The sequence below is a fragment of the Cynocephalus volans genome, chromosome 16, assembly GCF_027409185.1.
Source record: "Cynocephalus volans isolate mCynVol1 chromosome 16, mCynVol1.pri, whole genome shotgun sequence".
Taxonomy (NCBI): domain Eukaryota; kingdom Metazoa; phylum Chordata; class Mammalia; order Dermoptera; family Cynocephalidae; genus Cynocephalus; species Cynocephalus volans.
In genome coordinates this window covers 19,065,768-19,084,944 of record NC_084475.1, presented here as the reverse complement: position 1 = coordinate 19,084,944, position 19,177 = coordinate 19,065,768, and the positions used below count along the sequence as shown (strand labels likewise).

General features: G+C 47.9%; 2 protein-coding genes across 2 annotated transcripts in view; both read left to right on the top strand.

The window, feature by feature from the left end:
• Positions 1-19,177, top strand: part of USP36 (ubiquitin specific peptidase 36) — a 109,704-nt gene that overhangs the window by 41,028 nt on the left and 49,499 nt on the right. The window lies entirely within an intron of this gene.
• CYTH1 (cytohesin 1) overlaps positions 7,713-19,177 on the top strand; it is an 84,539-nt gene continuing 73,074 nt past the window's right edge. Inside the window, exon 1 of the mRNA XM_063081320.1 lies at positions 7,713-7,787. Coding sequence (XP_062937390.1) covers positions 7,766-7,787 — 22 coding nt within the window. The 5' untranslated portion in view covers positions 7,713-7,765. The remainder of the gene's footprint in view (positions 7,788-19,177) is intronic.

Below are 19,177 nucleotides of genomic sequence, written 5' to 3'. Positions count from 1 at the left end.
TCCCAGCCCCAATATTCTGACCTGGTGGGTCTGGGATGGGGCCTGAGAATTTGCTTCTCTAACAGGTTCCCAGGGGCTGCTGCCGGTGCTGGCCGGGACCATGCTTGGAGACCCCCAGTGCTGATCTAATGGTTCTCACGTGGAACGGTGGTTGGGGTGGGAGCATGGGAAGTCACACGCATAGATGAAAGGAGCCCGGGGGACTGTTACCCTCCACGCTCTGTGAGGGCCTCTGCCCTAGACTGTGGGTGCTGGCGGAGGTGCCCTGTCTGTGTAGGGCTGGACCCCCCACCTGTGCTCTTGATGCCAACCTCTTCCACCCCTCAGAGGACCTGGCTCTATTAGTGACCCTGTCAGCCTGCAATGCCTCTTCCCTTTCTTTCTCTTAACAAATGTGTCCAAGTGTCTCCATCCAAAACGCCCTTGTTTCCTCGGGCCCTCCCAGCCGGTCCTCTCTCACCTGGGCTTCCGTGTGCTCTCAGCTTTCTCTTCCGAGTCCACAGTCTGGCTTCTGCCTTGTCACTCCACTCAGTGGCCCAATTCCTGAGTCTGGTGGGCGTTTGCCACTGACCTCTCCCCAGGACCTCTCCCACTGACACTCTTCACCCCTCTCCCTGAAGAGCTCCTCCTCTTTTTCTGTCCATTAAGCGTTCATCTGGTGCATTTGATGGACACTCAGTGCCCAGATCTAGCGCTGAATCAACTCCAATCAGTGCATCCCACCAAACATCTCCCGAAGATCTTGCTGGCACATCCCTGGCCCAGACTGTTCTGTCGGCCTCGCTGTTCTGTCTGCCCTTCCTACCTGTGTCCCCTCCCTCTTTGCCATCCCCACTGCTGACTGAGCTCGGGTCATCGTCATCTTTCTCCTGGCCTCCAGTTTTCCCACGTCCTGTCTTTCTGCTTCCTGCTCCCTATTCCAAGGATGATCTTTTAAGATAGAAAACCCTAATCAAATCGTTCCCGGACATAAGGTTTCCCACCCTAGCAGAGAACATACAGTCTCCTGTATTTTGCGCTCCTGGCCTCGAGTAGATCCACCTCTGCCAGGGCCCACGGCGAGGACCGGCCAGCTCTCACCAGAATCTGTCTTGAATCATTGCTGATGCTGGTTGCCTTCCTGAGGAAAAACTGCTCTATGTTGTTCTTACCTTTAAAGGATTAAGGTAGGGTCAGGTTGAAGTCAGGCCAGACTGGGAATCAAGACCTGTGTGCTCACAGGGCACCTGTCCCGGGTTAGCATTGTGAATTTGGGTCGATCATGCCACCTCTCTGTGTGGTTTTCTCCTCTAAAATTAGATTAAAATTAGATTGTGACATCATGACTGTCAGTTGTCATTCTTGCATGTGTGTCTTGCAATGCTTGTTTTCAGTGGTTTTCCTCTGTTTGCTTCATTTAGAAGGATGGTGGTTAGAGGGTGGGAGGACTCGGCTGTCAAATATCCATTGGACGTGTGAGAAGCATAGTCACAGAGCTGCCGTCCCTTGAGCAGACTGTAGGTATTTCGGTGGCTTCTTACTGGGATTGGACCAGATTTTAACACATGGATCCCAAGTCCATGGCCAATATTTGCTGTGAAATGTGTGTAAGGAATTCAGGTTCTTTCACTTAACTTACTTAACCCAATGACTATCATGGCTATGGTTTTCTTGTTTTGTTTTTCTTTTTTGGTGGCTGGCCAGTAGAGGGATCAAACCCTGGATCTTGGTGTTGTCAGCATCATGCTCTGACCACCTGAGCTAGCCGGCCAGCCCCAGCTGTGTTTTTGAGTGGATGTGTCAACTGTCCTCATCCCATGCTCAGAGGTGGGATTGTTAAAATGCACCTTACAGCTTTGCTCTTACGATGTTAGAAATGGTCTGTGTTTAATGTACTCTTCCCCCGCCCTCCCCCTTAAATATATAATACTCCCCTTGGCAGGGACCGGTGGCCGTCTCCAGCCAGGGCCCAGCACTTACCAGCCCCCCAGTAAACATGTGTTGCACGAGCAGACTGGAAAAGCTCCTGAAGGAAGTGTGGTTTGTAACCGTGCATTTGGACCCAGCTCAGAAACAGCCAGCCCACCCTCTTGTCAGTGTCACTGGTACAGAAATTCTCCTTGCACTGATTCTTCTTTATGTTGCCTTCCCTGAGCCCCACCCCCGTATGTTTTTTTCATACATGAAAACATTTTGGTGAAGTCCAGCAGGAACTAGAGCATCAGCTCCTCTGTTTGAAGTGAATTGCCCAAACCGTGGCACATGGCCAGCTGTCTTTTGGGTGGCATGGGAACAGTTGGTGACAGCTGGGTACAATCAAGTTCCATTACAAACAGATTTTAAGTGCCATTTACACACAGAAGAAACTGCAAGCTTTAGCAAAATAAAATCTGGGGGTTTTCAAAGCAAGACAATGCCCCAATCTTCTGTGCGCAATTCTCGATTTGGATTGTGGTCTGTCACGTGTGTTAAGCACCCTTTCTTCCCCGGGTACTCCCCCATCCCCACCTAATGTCCAGACTGCAGAATTGCCAAGTCCAGGTCAGGATCACTCCTACGCTGAGCTGCAGAGTCCCCTGTCATATAGTTATTGAGGACATCTGAGTTAAAGTCCCGTGCAAACACTGTTCAGCCCACTCCACCTGGGGTGGCAGGTGTCAGAGGCTGGCTTCTGGAGGAGACTACCCCCTGCCTAGGTCAGCCTCTCTCCCTTGGTCTCAGGGAGTGGGAGGTGACAGCTGGCAGGCCCAGCTGAGCCTGCTCTGGTTTTTGGGAAGCAGGTGTCCTTACATATTTCTCAGTCCTTGTCCTTTCCATCCCCACCTCTGGCAATACATGGCAGTCTGCCATGATAGAGATGTGTAATGGCTCCTCAAGTAGCAGGTGACAATTCTGCATTGAGAGGGTAGGCCTCTGGCAGTGTCTGGGTCCCTAGTGTTCTGTTGGCCTCAGCAGCACACGCTCTGTGGACCTGGGTCCCTCCATGTTTGTCCTTGGCCCTCCCTTCCTCCGTTCTTCTGGCACCTAGTGGGCTAGAGGGTTGTCAGTTGTTCTGTTAGCACATGGGGGTGGGGGCGTCAGTCCTTCCACAGTGGAAACACTGACCCCCCTTTCTCACGCACCCATTCCTCCTGCTTGCACCTTCTGCCGGGCACCCTACTGCCTCGTTCATCTTGGTGGGAGAACGGAAAGGCAAGGAAATAGAATTATTAGTTTTAGAAAAAGGAACCAGATTGGGTGTGGCAGTCAGAAGAATAGAAAGGTAATAGTAAAGTCCTTCAGCATAGGTATGGTATACACCCTCTAAGATTCATATTGTGGAGCTGGCCGGTTAGCTCAGAGCATGGTACTGATGACAATAGGTCCAGGGTTATATACCTGTGCCAGCCAGCTGCCAAAAAAACACAAAAAACTAAAATTTGTACTGTAAAACAATTTAAAATAGGTAATAGATGCATATGGTATACAATTTAAAAGCTATGTGTGTAAGTTTCTTAAGGCTGCTGTAACAAAATACCACAAACTGGAGAGCTTACAACAACAGGAATGTATTGTCACAGTTTTGGAGGCAGAAGTCTGAAGTCAAGGTGTGGGCAGGGCTGTGTGCCCTTGGAGGCTCTAGGGGAGGACCCATCCTTGCCTCTTCTAGGTGGCTCCAGGTGTTCACTGGCTTGTGGCCACATCACTCTGAGCACTGCCTTCACCTTCGCTTGGCCCTCTTTCCTGTGTATCTCTGCGTCCAAATCTCATTTTTATGAGGACACCAGATAGATTAGATTAGATCCCACTCTAATGACCTTATCTTAACTTTATTACGTCTGCAAAGATCCTATTTCCAAATAAAAAGGTCACATTCACAGGTATTGGGGGTTAGGGCTTCAGCATATCTTTTGGTGGGACACAATTCAACCCACGGACAGCGTAGAAAGGCTCTCTTCCCGGAGGCAAGTGTGGCTCCCAGTCTCTGTGCTCGGCTAATGATCGTCTGTGCTTATCCACAGAATGGAAGCCCCGTGAGGTCAGGGCTTTCTGGCCTGTGTCCTCACTGCCAAGTTGTGTCCCCAGCGCCTTGAGCAGTGCCTGTACAGCACTGGCCCCCACTAAGTATTTGTTGAATGATCGAAATACAAGTATAAATGTATAGTGCATGCATATGTATTTTATATTACCACTGTTCTTTGTTTTTTTTTTTTTTACTTAATACAGCTTGGACATCTGCCTCAATCTTTAACACCCATGAGTGTTCCCTTGTATGAAAGTGTCATCATATATTTAACCTGTCCCCTGTTGATGAATGTGGAGGTTGTTTGAAGATGTTTCAAACACCACAGTGTAAGCACATGAAAAATATATTTTGGGTTACCTCTGCTTAAAAGATTTCTTTTGTAATTCTGATTTTTGAGATTATTATGCAAGGTGTAAAGGTGGTAACATCTTAAGAAAAAAAAGGTTGTTAGGCGGATCAATCAGTAATGACAACAAACCACACTGAGAAGCCTGCAGGGAGCCCAAACCCATTTTAAAGGTGGACAGCCGTGGGGGAGGAGGTCTGGACTAGAACTGGCAGACTGGGGTGGAGTCCCGGGCCCCTCCCTCTCCCCGCCTCCTGTGCCTTGGAGGTCTCATTGTGTTCCAGGGGCTGGGGATTCAAGTACAAGATACAAGAGAGAAACAGACTTGGCTCCTGCTGATAAGGACCCTTCACTTTGACTTTTGTGAGCCTTGGTTTCCAAACGTGTCACGAGGACATAACAACTAAATGATCCCTCCAAATGGTGAATATGATCTAACAGAGTCAGAAATGCACTGAACGTCCCTGCTCAGTGGACACAACGTGTGCATCCATATGCAACCAGAACAAACATCGTCCTCATTACATGTGATAAACTGATTCTTTTCTGTTTAACTCTGGCTTCTATTGATCTAATAAGTATTCGTTTCATAATTATTAAGAGTCAGGACCTGCTGTTTGAAAAACACTGTTGTAATGAAACAGTGTAAGTGAGGAGAGTTTGTAAACAGTCAAGTACTCAGCTAATCTAAAGGATATCAGTACCTTCCCTCTCCAGATCTACAGCATTTGGTTTGTGAGTTCAGCTAACAGGTCTGCAGTGTTGATAATGGGAATTAATGTGCTGTCTGAAGCACTGTGTTATCTGAATCGCTTTTCTTCCCGGGCTTTGATCATTAAACAAGAGTTCAGGTGGTGAGGGATACCTGTACACCATTAAGGGAAGTAAGCCAGCTTGAAAGTGCCTTGAACCTTCTGGGAATTCTTGGGTTAGAAGTGAAGCAGAGAATAAAACAGAGAGGGTGGCTGATATTGGGGGAGAAGCTCTGTGCTCCACCACTCCCTGTGATGGACAAGTTGAGGAGATGCGCCAGATGAAAATGGGGTCAATTCCAAGAGTGTCCTGAATCCAGGCCATTAGGAACAGAATGCAGCTGGGCCACTGAGCACACGCTCAAACCCAAGGACACGTCAGAGTCAAACGTGACTCCCTGCTCTAATGTCGCCTGTGAAATTGGACAATCTGGTGAAATTAGTGAAGGTTTAGCTCATGAATCCAACAGAATCGACTTTTTAGGAGAAGGATGACATAGTCTATACATGGGAAGCATCTAATTTACTGGAATTATTAGAAGCTTGACTTTTTTTTTTTTTTTTTATGAGCCCATATTGTGTAGGTTGGAAACAGATTCAGGTGGGGTATTTGCCAAGGTCACAAGGCTAATTAAAAGCAGATCTGGAATGAAAGCACAGTTTCCTAATTCACTTATTCCTTTTCCGTGAGAGGAAATTACTTTTCTTTGTTGTCTAGACCCAGTGTCAACGGTTGGGAAGTCCTGGGAGGTATTTTAGTGTGGACCAATAATGAAATAGGCTGCTGGGAGGAGTCACACCTCCCTCTGACGGAGATTTCCTAGAGGTCCTGTGACCTCTCAGGGACATTGGCAGCACTTTGGGCTGACCTGCCCTAAAGTAGTGCCTGAGTGTGGCACAATGCACCAGGTGTGGCGTAGTGCCCACACCAGGAGGGTCCTGTGTGATCCTGACAGTCCCTTCCGGCTGAGACTCTTGTAATTTTTATGGCTAGCACCAAACCAAGAAAAAGCTTATGTATCTGGGAGTGACATTTTCTTTATTTTCTTTAAATAAAAATGTAATGTATTTACATGTTTAAAAACAACCAGACAGCACAGAAAGACAATGAAAAAATAAGTGTGGAATGAAAAGTCGGTTTCGACTTCCCTGTTTCCCACAGTTTATTCTTGTTAATTTTTCTGTGTGTCCTTCTAGAAAATAAGTTGATGGATATAGCAGCACATATATATTGTACGTAGCATTTGTATTTATCGGCCAGGTTTTTAAGGTGGACAAGTGTAAGATAGTGCATTGGGGATTAAAGCCCATGAAAAATGTACACGAAGGTGTTGAGCTATCACTACAGATTAGACTGACACCCTCATGAAGGGATAGCTGCTGCAGATACTCTAGCAGAGAAAACAGGCTCAGGACAGGAGGGCCCACAAGGAGAGAATCTGCAGCTTCAGTCCTGTGTTTTGCTGGTCTAAAAAACCCCAGACGTCCAGGGATTTCCATGGGAGTTCATGAGTGTTCTGTGCAGGGAGGGGGGAGCTGTGAGTCATCGAAGGGAAAGAGGGTTGGTACTGGGGCTGCCGTTCTGCAGCATTGGGATTTTCCTCTTTGTCACGAAGAAAAAGAAAAGGCCCCAAATCTCCGTGTCTCATTGGTCCGTTTTTGCATTCTCTTGCTGTATTTTAAGCAATTAGACCCGTAGTGGGTTAGGTGGGGTCTAGCATCATATACTGGGAGAAGTCCTGAACAGGACCTAATCCTGCCTTAGCCCCTGGGTGTGACCTGGGCCCCCCGACCTCCCTGTGCATCAGTTTTCCTGTGTGACGTTCATGGGGCAGGATGTTCTCTAAGGGCCTTTCCAGTTCCCTGGTGGGTTCATCAGTTGTTTAACTCAGCAGACAGCTATTGAGGAGTAGGTGCTGTAACCTCCAGTGCTCAGCAAAGGGCAACTCAACTGGTCTGCCCAGTGCAGGCAAATAAAACATCTAGGGACCAGTCCAGAAATGTGTGAATTTAAGAGGCGCATGAATCAGTCTCACTAAAATCCTGAAATGCTGGCAGACCAGATGCCCCCCCTTTGAAACCTGACCCAGGTAAATTCAGAGGACAAATAAAAGGAAGTATAAGCAGTAAACTCATGGCATCCGTCAGGTAAAGGTGCAGAGCACAGAAATAAGTGAATTCGAATAGCTTCCACGGTCTTTTGCCGGGGACCTGGCCCCCCTGGCAAGCTGGGGCCGGGCCTGACCTTCGAGGTTGACGTTAGCAAGGACCACCTGCCCTTCAGGGGCCAGTCACGACCTTGGGCCTCTGTGGGCGGCCTGGCAGCCGGCGTGCCCGGGGTGCCATCTCAGAGGGCCTGCGCCGCCCTTGCGAAACCCGAAACCTGCAAGGCCCCGCGGAGGCGGCCGGGGGCGGGCCGAGGCCCAAGGGCGTGGCCAAGGGCGGAGGGGGGGGGGTCAGAGGGGCGCGCGTGCGCAGGAGGGGGCCCGGGAGGCGGCCGCGTGCCGGGCGTGTGTGTGTGTGCGCGCGGGGGCGGTGGGTGGGGCCTCTGGCCGGTCGGGGGCGGGGCCCAGGCGGGCGCGCGGGCGCAGGCGCGTGGCCGGCGGGGGGGGGGGGAACGGCGCGCGCCGGGAGTGTGTGCGCGCGCGGGCGGCGGCGGGGCGCGGAGCCGGCACCCGCACCATGGAGGAGGACGATAGCTACGGTCAGTGCGGCCCGCGGCGGACGCCCGGCGGCGCCTCCGGCTGCCGGTGTTTCCCGGGGACGGCGGTGGGGGACGCGGAGCCCGGGGCGGCGGGGGGTCGCCAGGGTCGCGGGGCGGGGTCTCCGCGGCGGGGTCGCCGGGGGCTCTGAGGGGTGAGGGTCGCCTGGGGCTCTGAGCGGCGGGGGTCGCTGGGGGCTCTGAGGGGCGGGGGTCCCCGCGGCCCGCCGCCTGCCCCGTAGTTTCCGGCCCTGCTGGGCGCTCGCAAGTTGCGCGCCTCGGTCCGCTGCTTTGTGCACGCGGGGACAAGGGAGACACGGGGGACACGGCCCGCGCGGCCGCAGCCCGGACCGGCCCGCAGCCCCACGTCCTCCTGCGCGCACCTGCCCTGCACGCTGCGGGCCCGGGTGACCATCCCGCAAACGGTCCGGAATTGCAGGGGTCGCAGGAGGCTCTTTGAAGTGCTTTGGTCAATTTATTGACGTTTGAACCATGAGGAGTTAAAGAATGGCAAATCGAAGAAGTGGTGAACTTCTGTGGTTTAATGGGAAAGTACGAATACAGCAGAACTTAAAATGCTTATGTGGCTAAATGAAGCCAAATTCTGGGTTGTCGGCTAAAGTGACAGATAGAGGTGGCTTTGGTCTCTTGCATTTTAGGGGGAAGCTTTGACTTGGGATATGTTAAAATGTAAAAAGGGAAGCATGTTGTTATGTTTTCTGTCATTTGTGAGTGAGTCACTGAAGAGCTGCTCACTGGGGGGGCGAGGTGGGTTTGTGACTGGCAGCGTGACCCTGGATCTCAGATGCGTAGACTGGGGGGTGCTAGCCCTCCAGCGTCAGGGTGTGTGCCCATCTCGTGTCCCCTTGTTTCCATCCAAATAAAGGCAGCATGTGCTTTCCTTTTGTGATTGGAAAAATATTGCACACTGGCAGGCCCCGGGAGATTGCTCAGCCCCTCCAGACTTCAGTCCTCTGCCCGAGCTGAGAAGCCTGACCAGCCTTGCCTGCTGGTATTCTTTCTACCCCCTCTTTCCCTTTAATTTCCCTCAGATGCCAGTGTTCTGCCAGGCGTTCTCCTTGCCCTCTTGCAAGGCAGGAAGCTGTTGGTCCAGTTGCTTTTAATACAGGGAGTGCTTTTCTACCAGGCATGACATGAACTTGTACTTGGAGGAGGTAAATGGGAGCAGGGTGAATTAGTTTCCTATTGCTGCTCTTAAGAAATTACCACAAACGTGATGGCTTAAAACCATATAAATTTATTATTTTACAGATCAGGAGGTCGGAAGTCTAAAATAGGTCTCACCGGGTTAACAACAAGGTGCCTGCAGGGCTGTGTTCTTTCTGGAGGCTCTAGGGGAAAATCCCTTTCCTTGACTGTTCCAGCTTCTGTAGGCCACCCCGATTCCTTGGCTCATGCCCTACTCCATCTTCCAAGCCAACAGGGTAGCATCTTCTCATTTCTCTCTGACCTCCTGCCTCTCCCTTCTTAGGAACCCTTGTGATTACATTGAACCCACATAGATAATCCAGGATAAGGATTAGCAACCTTAATTCCATCTGTAACCTTAATCCCTCTTTGGCCATGTTAGGTAACATATTCACAGGTTCTGGGGGTTGGGACACGGACAACTTTGGGGGCATTCTGCATTCCACACAGGGAGATGAGAGGGAAGTTTATTCTTCCCGTCTCTTTCTATTTTTTTCTTTGTGGCTGGCCAGAAAGGCCTCCTTTTATTTTGGAGGAACCAAAAAGATTGAATTGAAGGAGACTCCCCACCCATACGGTCACCACACAAAAAGTACCTAATGGCATAAGATGATCATATGAAGGATAAGACACCCAGTTCTTTACTGTTTGCTTTCATGTCTAGGAACTGTCCGTTTCCCTCATCGGTTTTACAGAGAATTTACCTTGATCAGATTCCACATTTTCAAAGGACATGTGTGCTCCCGCTTCATAAAGCACATAAAATGCCATGTCCAGAGGTTCCAACAGAACCTCCATTGTTTTTTTCTATATTTCTTTGTATATTTCTTAACCTTAATATTTGGTTTTCAGAGTAACAAGAGACTGTTTCTTATGGTATGAGCTTTTCTGTGTGCAGTGCTCGCTGTGCCCTCGCACCTGTCCCTGCCGTGTGAGTGGAGAAGGCCTGTGAGTCAGCCGAGATGTGTTACCGCTGATCTAGAGTTGTTTCTTTGGGGAAATGCGTTATGATTTCCTAGCTACCATTTTGGTATAAAAAACTTTTGGGACACAACTCATTTGTAATATGCTGGAGAAAGAGAATGAGTCTTAGAGTTTCACTGATCAATTAAAGAGAATTTAAAATCAAAAAGGCCTTGCTTGACCACGGTCCTCTCTGGTGTCACTAGACGGGGACACTTTGGTTCAGACTACACTCACGTGGGATGTGCCTTGACTGGTTTTTTAAAAAAATTCTGTTTATGGCATATGAAGTCCCACCAGCCAGACCTTAGCTTACGTACATTCACTCATCTGTGCTCAAGAAAAAGAAAAAACATGTAAAATTAAATTTTGTGTACATTATAACATATACACTGTGCATGACTAATCAGTACACATTTCTGTATAATGCTGTACAGGGTTGTAAACACAAACCATACATAATGCACTTTAAGGGGGCACTTAAGGGATTTTCCAGAGAGTATTTTCATAGTGCTGCACTGTCATGGTCATCATCGGTTTGGGGCTAATGAGTGCAGTTTTGCCTTGATTAAATTATAAGCCTCCTCTTTAAAGATAATTTCCATATAAATTTTTTAAATGAGAGTCCTCAGAATCTACCACCTTCATCAAAGCAAATGCACATTTTATTTTTTTCCTTACAAGAAGTTGGCTTCATTCAGGTAAGTTGTCAGCAGAGAATTTACTGTAATTTTTAGGTAAGTTTTCAAATGAAAAGGAAGGTTATCCCTTAAAAAAGAGATGTCTGCAAAATCTCCTTTACTCATTCAGCTTCTGAAATACCTTAATTTTTATTTGCCTTTGATGTAATCTTTATATTGAGCTCTCAGATTCATTATCTCATGCAAGCATGGTGGAACTAATTTTAAGTTAGAATATCTGTTTTCAGCCAGAGTTGAGAAAACTAGGTTTCGGTTTCTTTGTAGAGGGAGAGAGGTGGGGTAAGGCATTCAAGAAAATAGTTGATTTGCATATAGCGAGAATTACTGAGGCGCGGTTGCATAAAAACCTACCTGCTGTCTCCAGCTTTGGCCCCTGAGGGACGTGTGTGGGGGATGCTGGGGCCAGCGTGAGAAGAAAGACTGAAAAAGGTGCCTTGCACCTGAGACTTTCAGACCACTTTTTATCTGTCTCTTCCGTGCATCCTCCCCCCAAGTCCATTGGTCACTGGAGACTGTCAGGGTGTTTGGCCCAGTTAGGTGTGGTGCTGTCAAGTACGGGGGGCCGCAGGGGAACTAACCCTGTGGTCTGTGGAGCTGCGATCATTGCAGGGGGGGTATACGGTGGCAGGGAGGGGAGCAGGCAGCAGCATGTCAGCGGCCAGTGACAACCTGTCTGAGGGATGGGTGCCTTGTGGCACTTCTCACCCCATTTCCCATCCCACGTGCTCTAGTAGGTAGTTCATGGGTTTGGTCAGAAAAGACAGTAGTTTCTTTTTTGTTTGGGTGGAAAGGAGCTGGGTCACAGGCATAGCCTTGGGTGTCTACAATGGGAAATTTGGGAACATCGTGCATGGGTTTTATTATGCTTTGTGGCCAAAGACCCTGGATAAAAGGAGAATTTATGTCAAAATTATAGGAAGAGCTGATCATGCTGTACCATGAACCATGGAGACCGGTTGTGTGTGTGGCGAGAAGGTTCAACAAGAAAAATGATTGTTAAGCTTATTTTGTTTTCCCAGTTTCTCTCTGAACACTGTGAAATAATTGGCAGTTTTTTGTTTTCTGATGGTCCCATTACCTCCTTATTAGGTCACTGTGCTTCCTGGACTTCCTGGTTCTCAGTTGCAAAAGGAAGAGGCATTTTTGCTTTCATAGGATAACCTGCCCAAGAAAAAAACTCAGTGATTCTATGGCTTTCGTGTTTCCTCTTGGTGACTTCAGAACTTGAGCAGATATTTTTAATCTGCAGTTGACCTCTCAGTAGATTTCTGGGGCCCCTCTGAAGTTGTGTGTAAAAAGTCTTTGTGTATGTGCATTTTTGGAGAGTCCTTAGCTTTAGTCAACTGCAGGAATCACTAATCTGGTGGTTGCTGGTGTGCTCTGTGCCTCTCTTAAGACAGGTTGTGAGATTAGACTGGCAGGCTTGTCCAGGGGTAACAGTGGGAAAGGTTAGTGGTGGTGATTTTACATCAAAACGGTGACAAAATGATTAGCTCTGAGGGTGGGTTCTTAGGATCACTGAATCCGTGGTGCCATTCAGACCTCTATTTCTGGGACACAGCTTGTGCTTCCCTTGCTGCTTACGAGCTCAGGTTCACCCCGTTCTACAACACACGGAAGAACTGGCCTGTAAGAAATAAGCTTCAGTGTGAAAGCGCGGAGAAGTTGGTCTCCAGCAGGGCTTTCCATCATCAGGGGCCTGCATGGGTGGGTGCTGCAGCGGGAGGGGGAGGCAGCCCACTGCATGTAGGAGAGATTTGCTTTTTCATCTTTGTGTCCCCAGAACAAGTGTGGGGCCTGGGACCCAACAGGGACATCTCAGCAGCTGTTGAGGGGATAACAGACCCAACTACGTTCCAACATGCAAAAGTTAACATGCCGAGAGTTTGAGTCTGTATCTTCAGCTCTCTGTCCCAAACAGAAGCAAGAATACTCTTCTGTACATGTTTGACCCTATGCAGAACCAATTTTGTTTGTTTTTCTATGATATAGATGACTTCCATTGTTCTCAAATTTAGTTACACACTTAATGGTTTGCCTTTATTGAAAAGAACACAATTGTATGAAGTCAGGGCTTTCTTAGAAAATCTGGAACATAAGGTTACCATAATTATACATTTTGTGGTCTTTAAGACAGATTCCCAGGGGTGACATTAACACATAAGAGAGTATAAACACTTTTAGAATTCTTGATGCGTGGTGCCCATTTGCTTTCCAAAAGCAGTTTATTCTGTTCTTAGCAATGTATGGGTCCAAGTACTAGGATCAGCGTACAGGTGCCACCGGTGCAGATTAGCATTTAAAAGCTTTTTAAAAAAAAACTGATTTAATAGTTGCAAAATGGTGCCCCATTAAATCTTTTGATTACTAGCTAGGTTGAATTTTTTTTTTTTTTTTTGCATATTTGTGTTTTATGAACTGGCTATTTCATATGGGATAATGGTTTCTTTATTTACTCAGCTGAGTTTAACCTATTTTTATGGCCTCTGTCGAATCAAGTGATTTACATGTTTTTCTCACTCTGACATTTTAAGTATGGGAAAAAAATACGTCAGTTCTGACTGGGGTTTGGGTCAGATTTTGGCTAATTATAGCAGTTACTTATTTACCTTTCCTTAATTTTTCTCTTAAAGATCTCTCAATCGGTATATTGTCTTCTGGCCAAATACAAATGTTTCCTTTAGAGGAGACATTGTGAGTTGAATAGATCTTATTGGACTGGGTTGTAATGATAAAACAGTTCAGCTTGTGGAATCTGATGGCTCATACCTGCTCCGTTCTAAATATTCCATGTGTTAATCAAAAAAGATCTTGCCAGGTAGATTTTTTTTCTTATATATTTCATGCACTTGTGATCAGCTAGGACACCTGTTCTGTAGTAGGAACCAGGAGATTGCCTTCTCGTTTCAAGGGTGGAGAGCACACATCTCAGGTCACGTGGGCAGAAGGAGGGCAGTCTGTGTGTGTGTGGCTCTGGACTGCCAGGCAGAGGTGGAGCCTCCAGTTTGAGAGCCGTGTGGCTGGTGGGGTCTGTTCTCCTTATATGCACCCCACCCCTTTCCTCCCCACTCCCAAGATGAAAGTCTTGGAGAGTGGACTTCTGAAGACAAGTACCTTGCCTGAACCTGTCCTTTTGCTCCGTCGCTGCAGTGCTTCTTGACGGTCTCTAATTATTGTTGCTTGGTTTCAGTTACAATAATAGAGGCATGGAGGAGGTGGAAAATTATTTAGAAATGTTCAAGAAGTGAGTCCCACATCCTCTGAAATTGCTGGTCATGCTGTTTTGCTTCTCTCTTTACATTGACTACCAAGAAAAACAGTATAGGTGAAGAGCGCATGGAGGACTTTTTATTGTTATTCGTTATCCAGGACAGTGTGACTTTGTGTCTTTCTGCTTGTGCGGTAGTGAGATGGTTATCAGCTGCTTTCTGTGATGACTGAATCTTGTAGGAAGGGACAGGATAACACCTTCCTTATCCAAGTCTTTTCATGTTTTCCACCTTTTTTTGAGTCTTTAAGAAGGGTTTTTATTTCAGAAGCATGCCCTTGTTTGGCATTGTTGCAGTCTATGTTGTAATTGGTAATGTTGGGTACGAACGATGGGATTGGTTTAAGGCTATTTTTAAAAACCTTTCCTCTTTCATAGTAATATTGCAGATTTCGTTTCTATGAGCAATTGGTAACTGCTTATTCAATCAACAAACATTAGTAACCACTGCACACGTGCAGTCCCCGTTGTCACCTGGAAGTGAGCCGTGAAGGAGCGTGTCAGAGGGGTGTGGCAGGTGTGCGCAGGAAAGCTTAGGTTAGCAAATAGAGCAGTGTCAGCCCTACCTGGTGTGGGGATGGAGCCAGAGTAGGCAGGGGAAAGTTCATGGAGGAGCTGGCACCTGAGCTGGGTTTTGAAAGACTTGCTGATGCTAAGTAGGTGAATGTGGCAAAGAAAGATATTTCAGGCAGAGAGGAGCAAAGGCCAGGAGGTGTGAAGCAACTCAGCCCCTTTGGGAGCTGCAGGTGGCTCTGTGTGCCTGGAGAGCAGGGTGGGAGGTGGGGGAGGAGGCCAGAGTCTGGGCTGGAAGAAAGGAGGCACAGAGTCACAGAGGGCTTCAGTGTGTGCTGTTACTCGGGGCTATTCTCTGGGCCACAGGGAGCCATGGGAGGGTTTAAACTGGGGGTATTTTATGATGATATTTTGCAGTTTAGGAAGATTCCTCTGACTTGGTGCAGATACGATCGGTAGGGGAGAGACCCTTAGAGTACTGTTGCCGTCATCCAGGTGCGGTAGCTGGTAAGGGCCTGAACTAAGGCAGTTGGGAGTAGGAGAAGCAGGAGTATGTACAGAAGCTGTGAGGAGCGTGGAGGCGGTGGCTTGTGGCCACCATGTAGGAGGTCGTGGCATGGGAAAGTGAGGGAGGGAATGGCGGTGAGGGGAGCACCAGGCTTCTGTCTTGGGGTGACTACTCGAGAGTTTCTTGACTGGGAGTGTCTGGATTTGAACACAGGAGTGCAATTTTGGACGTGCTGAGTGGAGTCTTGTGGTACTAACAGAATGTCCCCTTTGAGAGGCCCGTTTAGAGAGGTGGGCGAGGAGCTGGCACTCAGGAGATTGCCTGCATGTGAGTGCCAGCGGGCAGAAGAAGTCTGCGGTGTCATACTGGCACGCTGCCACTGAGGGTTGGGCTCAGGACGAGGTCTGAAGAGAGACTCAGAAGGCGAGTGTGTCTTGCTGTTCAAGTGACTCGACTGCATGCGGGGAGAGAGAGATTGAGGGCCACAGCTGAAGGCGATGCAGAACGGAGAGCTTTTTGTTTTACTCGGGGGGCACTTAAGACTGTTCATAGACTCTTTTTCATATACATTTTGAAAATTATTCTGAGCCAGGCTTGAGTTAACGACCGTGCTCTCTGCCATGCAGCCTCGCAGGAGGCAGGCTTCACTCCGCCTGTCTGGCTCCAGCACACAGCAGCTGCGGGCTACATGTGCTTTTGCGACCTATTTCGCTTCAGTTACTTTCTCTTGTGTTCTCTAATTCCCGGAAATCTAATTCCCAACAGCCCTAATGATTGAAATTAAGAGAATGTTTTGATTTTTAGCCATATTTTTGCATTTTTGACTCTTACCGGGCATTTCCCTTTGGATCTATCATCACTTAAATTCAGCCTGTCTCAGGCATGCCCTTGCCCTCTCCGTGTGAGTGTTCCCTCCAGACCTCCTGATGTCTAAACTTTATCACCATTTCTTATCACCCCAATGACTCAGGCTTGAAAAAACGTGGGGTTCTTTCCCTTTCTTGCCATCTAAATTGTTCCCCATCCCTCTGTCTGTTCCTCTGTTCAACCTTTTTCTTACTATCTTCTTTGTGTCAGGTTATTTGCTTGATGCCCAGTCTATGAAGGATTTTAAAATGCAGGTCTGCTTTCAGAAGCTCATAGTGTAGTGTGGTCGACTAGTTGAAAAATTTCAAAACTATCTGACAGAAGCTATGATGGAGACATAAAAACATGCCATGGGACCCCAGAGGCTTTCGGTGTTCGTTGTGTCTTGGGCAAGTACCGGGATCAGATGAGATGGGAGCACCCCAGAGCAGGTGTGACCACATAGCTATTTCTGCAAAAGTGGTCAGCTCCTTGCTGTGCGCTGAGTTCATGGCTGATCATTTTTCATAAGTTCTTACTTAATCCTCACAGTTATTCTGTGTGGTAGAAACAAATTCTGTGCCCATTCTACAGGTGAGAAAGTGGGGACGTTGAGAGATGGTTGTTTATAAAAAGTGACGTAGCTGATCAGTGGCAGAGCTGGCATGGGAACCCAGATCTCGGCCTCCGAAGCCTCTCCCTGGGCTGCTTCTGTCTCGCCTGCCCACTCTTACCTGCCGTCGTTTCACACCCTTCTCACTGTTTTATGTCCTTGTAGTTTTATGTACCTGTATACTTTTTATGATCTTTCTAAACTTTCTGTCTTTCTCCTGGAATGGGGGCACAGAGTTCCATGTCTTAGCAGTTTGAATAGTGTTTTGGTTAAACCTGTGTTTCATAATAAACAAATTTATAACAAAAGAGCCATTGTTAATCATAGGGTTGAGATCTGAGGAGTTTGTAGGATCTTAATAGTGAAGGCACTTTCTTTCTCCTTGATCTGCTGGGTGGTGTTGGTTTAGGGACTGCTGCTTCCTCTCAGGGCCTCTGGCAGACGTTTGGTGTTGTGACAACAGCCTGGCCTTTGATGGTTCCCTGGAGCCAGAACAGGTTATGTGGTTGGGCACCCAGAGTTTATGAGAAATCCAGGTGAAGGTTAGTTTAGTGATCCTGCCTCATACAGATCTGTGCGGAGCTCGCCTCTCAGCACTTACAAGGGCCTTTTCACCCTTTATGACTAAAAATATAAAGGCTACTGAAAAACACATCCACAGTGAAACAGGAGAACACTAGCAGAACAGACTTTCTTCAGGAGAATTGCAGAGTGTCCTCGAGAGTCTTTTTAGCTGAGGCTCGGACTTGGCAGCTTTGTCTCCTGTCAGAGGAGAGGCTGGTCTTTGAACCAGACCTCATGTGGACGTGAATACCCTGCTGGGGTCACCACGGGCCTGAGACAAGACTCCAGCTTTGCAGGCTTAAAAATAGATGTTGGGGTCTGGATTCGTAACTGTTAAATGAGAATGCCAATTTATTACAGTCTTCAAAGGAATTTTTAAAAATCAGAATTTGATCATTTGGCTGCTCTTAGCTCGGCTGTGGCCTGTGGCTCTCGAGGAACATGTGCAGGTAGCCCTGGAAGCATCAGTGTCTTCCTGTTCTGATGCCTCTTGGTTTTTGTCCCCAGTGGATCATCACTCTTTGGTCAGGACAATGGCCTGACAATAAACTTGAGCTGAGGGCTGGCTAGTTAGGTCATGATACAGTGTGGTGCTCATAACACCAAGGTCAAGGGTTCAGATCCCTGTACAGGTCAGCTGCCAAGCAAACAAACAAACACTGGAGTGGATGTAGCTTTTGACGGACCCTCTGGTGGTCTTGCTTGGAGTTTCGATGCCTCCTGGTCTTCAGAGCCCACTTCAGGCTCATCTCCCCTGCTCCACACTGACTTTCACAGATTTATTGAAGAGGGTGATTCCTTCTTCAGCTTCTTGTCTAACTGACAAAGACTTTTTAGGATTTCCCTCCATGTCCAGACTGTAGTGACAAAGCAAGGAGCAAATTAAATTCTGAAAAGATTCCTGGGAATGGAATTGAAAGATTATTTTATGGATTTATAATATCCCAAAGGAGATAGAGATTCGACCCTAGACTTTGTGGTCTGACTCTAGAAGGAGCCGCCACTTTCTGGGTATGTCCCGTGGTGCACCCAGCAAGGTTCCCCTTCGCGTCTGTGGCTGCCTCAGGTGACCTGGCTCCTGTTGCTTCATTCTCTCTGCCCATTCCACTCGGCACACCCCCTGCAGTGCTTGGAACACAGCAGGCACGTCCCCCACCAGGGCCTTTCTGCAGCTGTTCGCTGTGCGGGGATGCTTTTCACGCAAGCGTCCGCAGACTCGGTGTTCTCACCCAGATTGCCCCATTTAATGAAGCAGCCTGCACCCCCTCCCCTTGCCAGCGCCTCACCCTGCTCCACGTAGTCCTTGTCCCCTTCTGCCATGCTCGGAACCTACTCGTTATGTTTCTCATGTGTGGTGGGTCTTCTCCAGCTGAAATGGAAGCTCTGCAGGGCAGGAGCCTTCATCTCTTTTGTTATCTGAGGCAGCCCACATACCTAAAGCAGGGCCTGGCACAGCGCAGGCCCTCAGAGTTTGTTGAGTCAATCATTAAATCCAGCCCCCTCTCCCCCATCTGTTTTTGATATAGAAGCTAAGGTCACTGAAACTGCTCACGGCAGCCCGTGAGCTGCTGTCGGAGCGAGAGCCCTCTTTCCTCCCGCATGCAGTGTCCCACTTCTTTCTTCTGTTGAGTGGTGTTTTGTTTGGGGGCCTGGTTCTGGCTCTACCTGGCTGTGGTGGTAACTAGTGAGTAAGTTCCTCACCATTGACTTTCTGGAAGGGTAAAAGATACTTACTGTGCCTTCAAAGACTTCAGTACAAATCTTTTAAAAAATGGATATTTATTTATATATTTATTTATTTATTTGGCAGCTGGTGCAGGAATTTGAACCCTTGATCTTTAGTTTATAATACCGCACTCTAACCAAAAAAAGTGACATTTAGATGAAAAATGTGATTATTGTATACTTGAAAGATGAGTGTAGCAAAAAAATTCTCTAAGAGGGGCTAACACAGTGGTCCCTCCTTGTCCGAGGTTTCATTTTCACTGGTTTTGGTTACCTGCAGTCAACCTCGGTTCAGAAATAGGTGAGAACAGCTCAATAAGGTGTTTTGTGGGGTGGGGGCGAAGAACGCACATTTATGTAACTGTGTGTGTATCTTGAAAGGGATTAAAATTTGGTGGTTTTCTTCATGATTAAACACATCAAGAAAGGAGCTGAATGGACAGTTTTTTAGAACGCTGCTTCGATGTGGGAATCTAGTGGACC